At 53.4% G+C, this 13267-nt stretch overlaps 1 protein-coding gene across 1 annotated transcript in view; it reads left to right on the top strand.

The window, feature by feature from the left end:
- Positions 1 to 5237, top strand: part of GLIS1 (GLIS family zinc finger 1) — a 280911-nt gene extending 275674 nt beyond the window's left edge. Inside the window, exons 9-11 of the mRNA XM_007534192.3 lie at positions 2128 to 2306; positions 3524 to 3691; positions 4732 to 5237. Of these exons, the coding sequence (XP_007534254.1) occupies positions 2128 to 2306; positions 3524 to 3691; positions 4732 to 4889 (505 nt within the window). The 3' untranslated portion in view covers positions 4890 to 5237. The remainder of the gene's footprint in view (positions 1 to 2127; positions 2307 to 3523; positions 3692 to 4731) is intronic.
- The last annotated feature ends 8030 nt before the right edge of the window (positions 5238 to 13267 follow it).

Genomic DNA, 13267 nt, shown 5'->3' with positions numbered 1-13267 from the left:
AACCACACCCAGCCAACAGCAGGAGAGTTGGCTGTGTGTTCACATACTTGTGCACAGCCCTCCACAGTTGCTAGAGCACGTTGGTGGAGCCTGGCCTGCTCCACAACCCTGTGGACAGGCCTAGAGACTCAGGGATGGAGATAACGAGCTCAGGGAGCCTCCATGGGGAGAGTCGAGCTGCCTAAGTCAAAGGGGCCGGCTTATGCATCAGTTGAGGGACCAGTGACCCAGCTTGGACACATCCCTCCTGTGCTTACAGTCTTGGAGTTCTGGGAATATAAGTAATAACTGCACAGTGGATGGGCAGGGATTTCAGGGGACCCAGGTTGAAGGACACATACGGGAGCCCTTCAGGGCTACAGATGAGCAGTCCACTAGCCTCTCCACAGACTTGCTTACCCAGTCTCAAGGGAGTCCTGCCTTCCTTAGAGAAAGGCACAGATCTGTCCTGTAAACACCCCTGGCTTGTGGTAGACATGGGTCACAGGGCCAGCCCCAAACCATCTCCTGGAGCTATGGTGCTGAATTTGTTGGGCAGTTTAATGTTGATGGTCCAGCAACTCTATAAATCCAAACAAGGCCAGAAAGACTAAGTGTTCTCTCTCTGGCCCTCTTTCAGCAGTGCTTATAAGTGCTTTAGAAACTGTGAACCATGAACCTCATCCCAAGAGCCTTCAGCCCAACTCACCCTCGGGCCATTTGGGTTCCTGTGAATATACTGCAAGAGGCTTTGGAATGCAGCCCAATAGAGGGAGCCTGTGGCATTCGGTTAGATGCCCCACTAAGGCCCTGCTGAGTTTTGACATGGCTGTCAGCCATTGCAATCTTGTTTCAGAACTTGAGCTTCCAGACAGTACAAGTGTGAGCCTGTTACCTCTCGGGCTTTGAATGAATGAAGGTGGTGAGTCTCCCATCACAGGAAATATGCAAGTAGAAGAGAGAGGAACAGGACTGGAGATGGAGACGGCCCTAAAACTAGTGTGCAGGGAAATAAAGAGTCACTTGAAATCAGACCATCTCCTAGTTTTCCTTCCTTTTTCCCCCCACCAAGATTATTACTGGGACTCATTGCCTGCATGACTCAGCTACTCCTGGTAGCTGTTTTTCTTTTCCTTAGATTAAGGGGGAGAGATAGGGAGACAGAGGAGGAGAGACATCAAAAACACAGCTCCACTGCTTGTGAGGCTTCCCCACCCTCCCCCTCAGACGCTCCAGTTTCGTGAAGGGTTCGACCCGGGTCCTTGCATGTGACAGTTTGCACACTCTACCTGGTGAGCCAGCCGCCTGCCTCTCTTCCTTTCATCTTGAGAATTAATGATAATGATCCTGCTGGGTGCTTTGCCTGCCTTCATTTATTTCACTTTACTCTCACCGTGACACATGAGGTCAGCGCTGTGTGGCCAGACATCAGCGAGGCAACATCTCTGAACCTGCCTTCTGACCTGCTCAGAGGGCCTGCGGCAAGGTGGAGGCTCAGTGAATGGCAACGTGGATGTTCTGCTTGGGAGCTGCCTGGGCGCTGCCTGGGCTCTGGGTGTGGGTGTTGCTGGGCTCATGGTCCGGGAGGCGGGAGCCGCACACAGCCAGAGCAGTGCAGCAGGGGTCCAGCCGAGAGACAATGGTAGACGGCCTGGACGAGAACAGCTAGACTCAGAGACGCTGAGCAACTTGCCCTGAGCCACACGGCCAGTGAGAGCATGCGTAGTGTTCAGCACCACACGGCCAGTGAGAGCATGCGTAGTGTTCAGCACCACACGGCCAGTGAGAGCATGCGCAGTGTTCAGCACCTCACGGCCAGTGAGAGCATGCGCAGTGTTCAGCACCACACGGCCAGTGAGAGCATGCGTAGTGTTCAGCACGATTCTTTGGAGGCCAGAGGTCCCAAAGTTCATGTTGCTCCTCGCTGATGACCAGCTCTCCAGACAAGACAGAAAGAAATGCTCCTTTAACCATTTCTGCAGACTCTAATGCTTACGAAATTTAAAACTATAATCCCAGTCTGAGCATGATTGAAAGGAAGCCCAACCCCTCCTGGCTGTACCACTGTCAGCGAGAGCAGGTGAGGCAGCCATGCCTCAGCCCCCCCATGCCCAGAACCTTCTGCTAACGACTGTCTGTTCTCTCTAGGCTGGGACCCGGCCTCCTGTCACCCGTGGTTAGCCCACTGAAAGGGCTCGGGCCACCGCCACTGCCAACATCGTCCCAGGGCCATTCTCCAGGGGGCCAGCCCTACCCCACGCTCCCCAGCAAGCCTCCCTACCCGCCCTTCCAGAGCCCACCCCCTCCACCGCTGCCCAGCCCACAAGGTAAGCTTGGCCAGAGGTCCTCTCCACCTGTACCTGCTGACTCGGGGTCCCCAGAGCAACAAGGTACTGGTGGGGGGCAAAAGGAGAGGGTCAGGATACAAAGTGGGCGCTCAGGACTTAGGAAGCATCTTTTTTTTTTTTTTTTTTTTCCCTCCAGGGTTATTGCTGGGCTCGGTGCCTGCACCATGAATCCACCGCTCCTGGAGGCCATTTTTCCCCCTTTTTGTTGCCCTAGTTGTTGCAGCCTCATTGCGGTTATTATTGCCATTGTTGACGTTGCTTTGTTGTTGGATAGGACAGAAAGAAATGGAGAGAGGAGGGGAAGACAGAGAGAGAGGGGAGAGAAAGATAGACACCTGCATACCTGCTTCACCGCCCGTGAAGCGACTCCCCTGCAGGTGGGGAGCCGGGGGCTCAAACCGGGATCCTTACGTGGGTCCCTGCGCTTTGCGCCACGTGCGCTTAACCCACTGCGCCACCGCCCGACTCCCGGAAGCATCTTTTGAGAGCTGGGGAAGAATTGTTCCCTGGACACAGTGCCAGAGGCTTCTTCCAGCATCAGCTGCTGGAAGGCAGAAAGGCTGAGAACACTGAGTGGGTGGACACATCAAAGAGGAAGAGAATGGGGAGTTGGGCAGTAGCGCAGCAAGTTAAGTGCAGGTGGTGCAAAGCACAAGGACTGACATAAGGATCTCAGTTCGAGCCCCTGGCTCCCCACCTGTAGGGGAGTCGCTTCACAAGTGGTGAAGCAGGTCTGCAGCTGTCTCTTTCTCTCCCTCTCTCTGTCTTCCCCTCCTCTCTCCATTTCTCTCTGTCCTATCCAACAATGACAACAATAATAACTACAACAATAAAACAACAAGGGCAACAAAAGGGAATAAATAAATTAATTGGGAAAAAAGTTAAAAAAAAGGAAATTTTATTAAAAAAAAAAAAAAAAAAAGGAAGAGAATGGAGGGCAGGCAGGCCCTTAGCGCAGAGCACACACCTCCCTCACAGGTAACTGGGATGGACACTGCCACATAAGGTCCCCTTTCCCAGCCCACTTGTGTGCAGAGCAGAGCTGGGAAGGGGCCCAGATACCCAGCACCTTCTCCGACCTGGGACTCACTCAATTTCCTCATGCCTGCACAGGGGTGAGCAGCATTGTGGGGATAGTCCCCTCCTGCTCTGGGCACTTTTCCTTTGCTAACTGATCCCCTGCCTGCCCTCTGCAGGGTACCAGGGCAGTTTCCACTCCATCCAGAACTGTTTCCCCTACGGTGACTGCTACCGCACGGCCGAGCCCACAGCCACTGGAGATGGCCTGGCTGGGGAGGCCCACGGCTTCAACCCCCTTCGGCCCAATGGCTACCACAGCCTCAGCGCAACTTTACCTGCCACAGGTAAGCCCTACCTGCAAGCCATGCTTCTTTGAGCACCCACTGAGGCCCAGCCTTGTGTCGGGTACCTAGGTGAGTTATCCCGCAGTTCTGGGGTAGGCAGCCTTTGCTTTACCCCACAGATAAGGCACAGTCCTGGGCCCCTCAGATGTGGGGCCTGATCCCCGTATGCCTGCCACATCCTCACACCCCAGCTTGTTACGAGAGACCAAGAGATGCAGACTGACTGCTTCTGGTTTAGTTGATGCTTCCCTTTATTTGATTTAAATTTTCTTAAGTGTCGTTTTCATCATTGGTGACTGAACGCTAGTTTGTAAGTGCCTACGAGTGCAGTGGTATGGTTCCACACTGCTACCAGCCGCGTTCTATGCGTCCCCCACCCTCCACCCCAGTAGCTGCCATAGTTGTCACAATGTCTTAGAGACAGTGTGTGTCTACTTTCTTTTGCTTGCTAAGTTTAGGTGCTTCAATTCTCCACATTCTATGGATGAGTGAAACTGTCTAGTAGTTGCCTTTCATCTCCTTACTTCCTCCAGTCCCCTCCAGTTCCATCCACTTTGCTCCTAGTATGCAATGCCATCTCTTTCCATGGCAGAGTCCATATCCCATAACTTCTTGACCCAGTCAACTGTCGACAGGCATGTAGGCTGCTTCTACTGCCTGGCTATTGTGAGTACAGCAGCCATGAGCGTAGTGGCGCACACGTCCCTCTGAATTGATGTTTCCCTGCCCCCTGGATATACCTTTTGTTTCGAGTTCAATATTTATTGAGCACCTACTATGTGCCAGACCACCGGCACTGGGCAGCAGACCACCCCAAGCCAGCCTGTCTGTCTCCCCAACCACTCTGGTCCTTTCAGAGCACAGTTCGGGGGGCTTCCTGCAAGCCCACCCCCAACCCCACCAGCAGGTCCCCATCTGGATGAGCACAGGACTTGGAGCAGGCCCCCTGAGGACAAGCAGTGAGGAAGGACTGGGCAGGCAGCACGGGGCTGGGGAGCTGGGAGAGATGGCATAGTCCTGACCCTACCCCTGCTCCACAGGCTACGAGGCCCTGGTCCAGGCCCCGTGCCCCACAGCGCCGCCTCCACAGCCGTCTGAAGATGTCGTGCCCAGTGGTCCTGAGGACTGTGGCTTCTTCCCCAACGGGGCCTTTGACCACTGCCTGAGTCACATCCCCTCCATCTACACAGACACCTGAGGAAGGCCCTGCCCGAGCTGCCCTCCGCTGTAGGTGCCCTCTGCCCACCTGGCACCTGTCTCCACCTCCACACACTTGGCAGAGCCTGGCCACTGCTCCCTGGGGGACTGGCAGTGACCCCAGGCTAGGGTGTGATGGCCAAGACTGAGCTGGGCACTCAGAAGTGCCCAGAAGGCCCCACAGCCTGGGACAGTCCCTTGACTGTGTGTCTTTCGTCTCTGCCCCTCCCATGGTTTTGAAATCACAGACCTCGTGTATATAAAATGTACAGGGCTTGTTTTTCATTCCCCTGCCAGTTTTATATATTTTTTGGTTTTACAAGAAAAACATTAAAAACCGGAAATGAGACATGGAGGCCTGGTTCTGCTTTCTGAATCCAGCTGGAGGCAGAGACTAGGAAGATGATCCAGGGGGTGTGTCCAGAAACCGGTTGCAGGGCTCAGACAGCCACATGGACACCAGCTCAGGCCCAGGGGGCCCCAGTGGGGCTGGAAGCCCACCTCATGGGTCCCCGACCATGTGCGGAGGACCCTGAAGACACCAGCCAGCTGTGGTCCCGGAACCTCCTGGTGAGGCAGACCTGGCCCATGGCAGGGGAGCAGAACCAGGCTGGACAAGCCCCCAGGAGAACTGAGTCAGAACCCAGGGCCATTTGACCCAGACCTCTGCTGACTGCCTGACTTCGGTTCTGGCTCTTTCTGAGGGCAGACAGGGATGAACTTTGGGGAACAGAACCCAAGCAGTTTCCAAAAGGTGAAGGTCAGAGGCAGTAGGTGGGATGCAGAGAGCAGCCTTCCTTTTAAAAAAATGTATTTATTTTATTGGCTAGGACAGGGAGAAATTGAGAAGGGAGGTGGAGATAGAGAGGGAGAGAAAAAGAGAGATACGTGCAGCACTGCTCCATACTCATGAAGCTTCCCCCTGCAGGTGGGGACCAGGGGCTTGAATCTGGGTCCTTGTGCATGATAACATGTGCATTCAACCAGGTGTGTCACTGCCAGGTCCCTGAGAGCAGCTGTCCTAGTGAGCCCCAGTGCACAAAGGGTGGCCCAGGGAGGAGGTCAGTTCTGGTTCCTGGAGACTTCTGTCTGTCCGCCTGCCCTGCTTGTCCCCCTGTCCGGCATCTAGCACCAGGAACCTGTCAGCCATCCAGTCTGTGCAGGCGGCCTCCATGTGTCCTTCATATCACTATGCTGCCTTGGAAAGAATCCTCATGGAAAGTCCTTTGATCATCTTGGTGAAATGACACAAAGGCAAGAGAGGTGACATTTACTGCACATCTACTATGTGCCTGAGTTCCTGACTGCTCCCACACACAGACCCATGGAGGGGCTCTCTGTCCCCTGAGGTGGGAGGAGCAGCAGGGCTCACACCCAAGTTCTAGGAGGGAGATCGTTCACCTAGCAAGGGGCCTCAAGTTCAAGTCCCAGCATCACCCAGGAGCTCCAAGGGTGGTGGGGCAATGCTATCAGTCTGTCTGAAATAAAAAGAATGAAAAAGTGGGCCCAGAGCAGTCCAATCTTACATGTGTGACCTCACCACCACCACCACCGCCACACACACACACACGCACGCACGCACGCACACACACACACACACACACACACACACACACACACACTGAAAAACTGTAAAGGCTGTCTCCTTGAAGCATGTGAAAAGATCTGACCAGTGCCCTTCTTCACACACAGGACCTCTTGACCAAGTCCTGAGGAGCCAGGGTGGCCACCTGCACTGCAGGCCTAGCTCCTCCCCAGTGTCCAGGGAGGCCTGAACTCACCAGACACCAGCCCCAAATGCATGGGGACCGGCTCCCAAGACTTCATGCCTACTGCCCCCAACTTCCAGCACCACCCACTGTGGGTGCAGGGCCCATCCGTGGGGCTTCTTTCTTCCCTCGGGGTGCTGAGGGGCAGGTGGGAAGGAAGGGCCCCCCTTGAGGGAGGCACAGTCAAGCCCACTCTCCATGCTGTCTTCCTTTTGGGCAAGAGGGGTGGCGGGCCTGGGGAATTACTCCAACTTTTAGGAGAGAAAAGGAACCGACTGCACCACTGCTCATTGCTCTGACATCCTGCCCGCACACTGTGACCCTGTGTGCAGCCCTTTTGTTAACAACCCTCACTGTCCCAATCTTTTTTTTTTTTTCCCCATGTAGAGGGTGAGAACGAGAGCACAGCTACTCCATTGGTCACGAAGCTTCCCTTTTATATGGCGCCCCCGTGTGGTGGTTGGTTCTCATTGCATGGTAAAATGTGCCCTCTAGTGGGAAACTGGTCCCCTGGCTCCAGCTCTCTTATCTATCTAGCTAGCTTATCATCTAGCTATCTATCTATCCTATATATGCATGCCTACCTCTCTATTTTTAGATAGAGGCAAAGAGAAAAATAAAGGGAGAAAGAGGGAGAGTAAAAGAGATCACAGCACTGAAGCTTTCTTCCCGCCACAGGGGGCTAGGCTCAAGCCTGTCCACACACCTGTCAAAGCTGCACACTATCAAAGATAATAATAAAAAAATTTAACAAAAGGGGGCGGGGTGGTGGCGTACCTGGTTGAGTGCACATGTTGCAACCCCGGTTCAAGCCCCCAGTCCCCACCTGCAAAGTAACACACTACCCAAGTGAGCTGTTTGACAGACATTATTTATTGGGACACTGGGGCATTGCAGGTGCACGATTTCACTCCCACATGGTCCCAGGGCTCGAACACAGGCTGTGTACATGGCAAGGCATGAGATGCCCCCGTCCCCCAGCGGCTTTCTTCCAGCCCCTCAGCTTCTCCGGTCTGAAAGGACCATCTGCTTCCCGCCAGAGACTGCTGACAGACAGTCATCCCATTTTACAGAGGCAGAGACTGAGGAATGAGGAAGTGAAGGAGTCTGCCCACAGGCGGCAAGTGGAAGAGGTGCAGAGTCAGGCCCCTGGGCTCCAGGATGCCTCCTTTCACCCAGAGCACCTCCACCCCTTGCAGCTTAGGGGAGCCTGACTCCCACTTCCTCCCCCAGCCCTGCCCCTCCCACCCCCAGCACACCCCATCTCAGCCCCCAGAACAGCTCAGAAGCTCAGAGTCTGGAATGAGGACCCAGGGCTCCTGACTCCCACCCAGGCGCCTCTTGCCCTCTACCCCAAGCTGCCCCCCTACACACCCCACTGGTCTTAAGGAACTAATTAAGTCGTGGCAAAATTCCTGTAGCAGGGATGCTCAGGAATCAATACTGCATGTCATTGTAAGCACTTAATCCACTCCAGATAAGCTGACTTGAGCTGTACAATGAGGACACATTTCTACTAATAATGAAAAGGCTGAGTGGGAGAACACACAAGGAGCTGGCAGTTGGATCCCATTTAATTTTAGAGACAGGGAGAGTAAGAGACACAGGCAAAGAGAAGCAAAGAGATAAAGATAGTGAGCGGGAGACCTGGTGGATGCCCAGGGCCCAGCATGCAATGGGGCTGCAGTGACACCAAGCTTCCGTGGGTACCAGAGCTGAGCGAGACTGTGCCCCTCCCCTACTGGGGCCTCCATGAGCCTGGTTCCTCTGTCTTGGGATGCTCCGGCATGCAGCCTGCACAGTGTCCCTTACTGTTCAGGGTGAGCACAGCAGCAGCAGGGATTCCTGGACCTGAGCTCCCTTCCTCAGGGACATGTCCTTCTGGCATCAGCAGAGGCTCCACAGAGGCCTGCTCAGCCAGGGCAGGGTGTCACACCCAGGCTGGGAGCCCAGAAGCACAGATGGAGGGGCTGGTCTTTCTCGCTTGGGAAACCCCTCAGGGGACAGGCCAGGGCTGGCTGGGGCTGTCGGGTCTGTAGGGCCATAGAGCTGAGTCCCTGCTGAACCCGATAGGGGGGAGCCAGGCCTGCCAGGTGGCCACTGACCTTCCAGCCCAGTCACTCCGGTCGCCTCCTGAAACTTTGCCCAGCATGGGCTGAAGCGGCTCTACTCCCTAGCTATCTGGTCTCCCTGCCTGTCTTCCTTCTCTTGTCCCTTGCCCCAGTCTACAGCTTCCTTGAGCTCTCTGCCTTCCTGCTCCCCTCTTCCCTTCTCTGGAGGTCTGTGCTTCTGTTTCCCCTTCTTTATGTGTCTGTACCAGCACTCCTGCAGGGGACATAGGGGTTTCTGAGTGACCATATCTCTGGGGAAAGCAACATGAGGGGTACATGCCATCAACATGCCAGCGAGCCAAAGCATTTCCACTCATTCCTGTGGTGAAATGGAACTCTGCAGGTGGGCTCTGGGGGTCCCAGATTTTGGGCCCATGGTTCCAGGGAGCCTTAAGAGTGGTCAGAGACCAGTAGGATCATGATCACTGAAGAAAATAAAAGAAAGGAAGGAAGGAAGGAAGGGAGGGAGGGAGGGAGGAGAAAAAAGGGAGAGAGGAAGGAAGGGGTGGAGAGAAGGGAGGAAACATGTGGGCTAGCATGGGGGTGCCTCTTTCCTGGTGCATACTCTCTGGGTTGGAGAGAACGTGACTGGAGCCAGCCTGGGCTGCTACTCACTCAGCGACACGAGGGAGATGACTCAGGAACAGAGCTTGTGGTGGTGAGGCAATTCGATTCTTTATTGATCAGAGAGCCAAAGCTTTTAAAAGGCAGACCCGGAAGTGGCAAGTCGGAAACAGAAATGGCTAGGAAAGGGGCAGAGAAAGGCAAAAGGGCTGGGAAATGTAGGAACTTCCTTAGCAACTGTTGCGAGGGTTTTAACTGGTGGGATTAATAATACCCTGCAGGCAGGGAGGGTCTTGAGGGTAGAAAGAAGATAGATCAGAGAAATGGAATGGGTGGGGATCTTTCAGGCAAAGCAATGGTTATGTAGATAATAAGGGAGCAGGCCATGGTATCAGGAATGCAGGGTGCTTTGTGAGGCAGGGAGTCTGATAAGACGAGAGGATGGATATCCCCTCAAGTCAAGCCCTGCCAAGCTCAACCACATCCTCACAATTTCCCGACAGAGACAAGCCTCCGGGCTGAACCTGGTCGCTAGGGGAATCTGTCTTGTCTCAGGAATATGAGATAGCCCAAGCTTCCCCAGCGCCAAGGAGTGAGCTCCAGTGGGTCAGGTGGGTGATTTGGAGGGTAGAGCAAATTAGAACTGGAGCAGCTAGGCTCCTGCAAATTTTGGAGTGCGCAGGGTCCCATAGGCAATGGAAATAGCACCTACCACCCCCCCACACTTGGTAATGCTGAACCCACGGATTTGCTCCCTGAGCGCCACAGGACTATTCTCTAAGCAGAACTGAAGCCATGCACCATGTGGCCAGGCTGGGATCCTTAACCTGGCAACATGAACAGGTAGGGATGGCTCGTCTAGTCCACTGGGCAGGGCCTGGGACCTCAGTCACCTTTACTGTGAAGTCTTGTCACAGCAGGGATCACAGGGATGGCCCTCTGACCAGGGCCTGGCATACACTCAGGGATTAGTAAGTGTTTCTTGGTTTGCTGTGACAAGTTTGCATCTGTAGAAGGGCTGGGGAGCTAACCTCACACTTGCTGCTAACCGCACACTTGCAGGTGGCTGCACGGGCCAGGAGGGAGGTATGCTTGGGAGCACAGAATCTTGGGGACCGTGGCCCCAACCTTGGAGTTCTGCCGGTGCCCTGGAGGGAGGGAGCTGGCAGTAGAGGCAGCGGATACCAAGGAAACTGAGATCCTAAAGGGAGGCTTTTTGTTTTCATTTGTTTTGTTTTTGTTTTTGGTGACCTCAGGTCACCCAATTTCACCCTTCTTAAAGGCTTGTCGATCCACTAAAGGGACAGCGACACCACAGCACTGGGGCTTCCTTTCGTGCTCAGCACCTCCCATATGGAGCCAGGACTCAAATGCGGGCCATGCACCTGGTAAGTGACAGGTCCTACTACTGTAATTAAAAAGTCAGTGTTTGGGCGTGGCTTGGCGAGAGTACACCTGTACTGTGGACTCTGCTGCTTCATGTTTCCCTTCCAAGTCCCATGGCTCACGCATGCCCATCAATCCATCAAACTGTCTCCAAGTCTCCTCTGAAATAGGCCCAAGGAAGTGATAACTCAGCCTGGACTAGGCATATGCACGGCCTCCTCGGAGCCCCTGTCACACTGTGCAAGAAGTGCTGTGTTCACTACTCAGAGGCAGTAGGTGAGGTGTGAAAATGCTTTTCAGGTGCTGGGCAGTGGTGCACCTGGTTAAAGTGCATCTGGTCCACTTTATCATGCGCAAGGATGAGAGTTCAAGCCCCTGCTCCCTACCTGTGGTGGGGAGGGGTGGTGGTGGTGGTGATACAGTAATTTAAAAGCAAAAGACTTGTGTCTGCTTTGTTGGGGTTTAAGACAGTTTTATTACAATCTGGGGTGATTTAGGTACATAAGAACCATACGAACAATATAAGCCAAAGGAGAAATGGCCAGCAGACCGTGTAGCATGGAGTCACGAGTCTTTTTAACTTAGTTTACCAGTGTACAGATGCATTGTAGGACAGGTGTAGATAGCCTAGTGGTTATGCAAAGAGACTCTTCTGCCTGAGGCTCCAAAGTCCCAGGTCCAATCCCCCCACACCACCATAAACCAGAGCTGAGCAGTGCGCTGATTAAAAAAGAAAAAGTGAAAAACTTAGAAATCACTGGTAGGGGTGTCAGGTGGTGACGCAGCGGGTTAAGTGCATGTGACACGAAGCACAAGGACCGGCGGAAAGATCCCGGTTTGAGCCCCCAGCTTCCCACCTGCAGGGGAGTCACTTCACAAGTGGTGAAGCAGATCTGCAGGTGTCTGTCTTTCTCTCCCCTTCTCTGTCTTCCCCTCCTCTCTCCATTTCTCTCTGTGCTATCCAACAATGACGACATCAGTAACAACAACAATAATAACTACAACAACAAGGGCAACAAAAGGGAATAAATAAATATTTAAAAATAAGAAAGCACTGGTAGATACAGAGACTCTTGCCTTTAGGTTCCTGATTACTAAACAATTTGTTCTGCTTTGAAGCTTAATGCTTTTCAGCCACCAAGTTGCAGATGCCACCATGACACCATCCCGACTTCCCTGGGCAGATGACCTCACCAATGCGTCCTGGAACCCCGCCCCTCCAGATCCCTACCCAACTAGGGAAAGATAGAAACAGGCTGGGGATATGGATCGACCTGCCAATGCCATGTCCAGGGGAGAAGCAATTACAGAAGCCAGACCTTCCACCTCCTGCACCCCGTAAAGATCTTTGGTCGATGCTCCCAGGAGGATAAAGAATAGGGAAGCTTCTAATGGAGGGGGTGGGACATGAAACTCTGGTGGTGGGAATAGTGTGGAATTGTACCTCTTTTATCCCACAAGATGTCGATCATCGTTAAATCACTAATATTAATTTAAAAGATGTATACTCCCAGAGGGAGAAAGAATAGGAAACCTTCCAACGAAGGGGATGGGATACGAAACTCCGATGGTGGGAATTATATCCCTCTTATCCTGCAACCTTGTTAATCATGATTAAATCACTAATTAAAAAAACTAAACAAAAAAAAGAGGAAGGAAAAAATGAAGGAAGGGAAAGCATTAAAGGGCCGTGTGTGTGTGTGTGTGTGTGTGTGTGTGTGTGTGTGTGGTGTGTGTGTGTGTGTGTGTGTGGTGTGTGTGTGGTGTGTGTGTGTGTGGTGTGTGTGTGTGTGGTGTGTGTGTGTGTGTGGTGTGTGTGTGGTGTGTGTGTGTGTGGTGTGTGTGGTGTGTGTGTGTGGTGTGTGTGTGTGGTGTGTGTGTGTGGTGTGTGTGTGTGGTGTTTGTGTGTGTGTGTGGTGTGTGTGTGGTGTGTGTGTGGTGTGTGTGTGTGTGGTGTGTGTGTGTGTGTGGTGTGTGTGTGTGTGTGTGTGTGGTGTGTGTGTGTGTGGTGTGTGTGTGGTGTGTGTGTGTGGTGTGTGTGTGTGTGTGTGGTGTGTGTGTGTGGCGTGTGTGTGTGTGTGTGTGTGGCGTGTGTGTGTGTGTGGTGTGTGTGTGTGTGGTGTGTGTGTGTGTGGTGTGTGTGTGTGTGGTGTGTGTGTGTGTGGTGTGTGTGTGTGTGTGGTGTGTGTGTGTGTGGTGTGTGTGTGGTGTGTGTGTGTGGTGTGTGTGTGTGTGGTGTGTGTGTGTGTGTGGTGTGTGGTGTGTGTGTGTGTGTGGTGTATGTGTGGTGTGTGTGTGTGTGGTGTGTGTGTGTTTGTGGTGTGTGTGTGTGTGTGTGGTGTGTGTGTGTGTGTGTGGTGTGTGTGTGTGTGTGTGGTGTGTGTGTGTGTGTGTGGTGTGTGTGTGGTGTGTGTGTGGTGTGTGTGTGTGTGTGTGTGTGTGGTGTGTGTGTGTGTGTGTGTGTGGTGTGTGTGTGTGTGTGGTGTGTGTGTGTGTGTGGTGTATGTGTGGTGTGTGTGTGTGTGGTGTGTGTGTGTGTGGTGTGTGTG

The sequence above is a fragment of the Erinaceus europaeus genome, chromosome 13 (genome assembly GCF_950295315.1).
Source record: "Erinaceus europaeus chromosome 13, mEriEur2.1, whole genome shotgun sequence".
Lineage (NCBI taxonomy): Eukaryota > Metazoa > Chordata > Mammalia > Eulipotyphla > Erinaceidae > Erinaceus > Erinaceus europaeus.
This window is presented reverse-complemented; position numbering and strand designations above follow the sequence as displayed.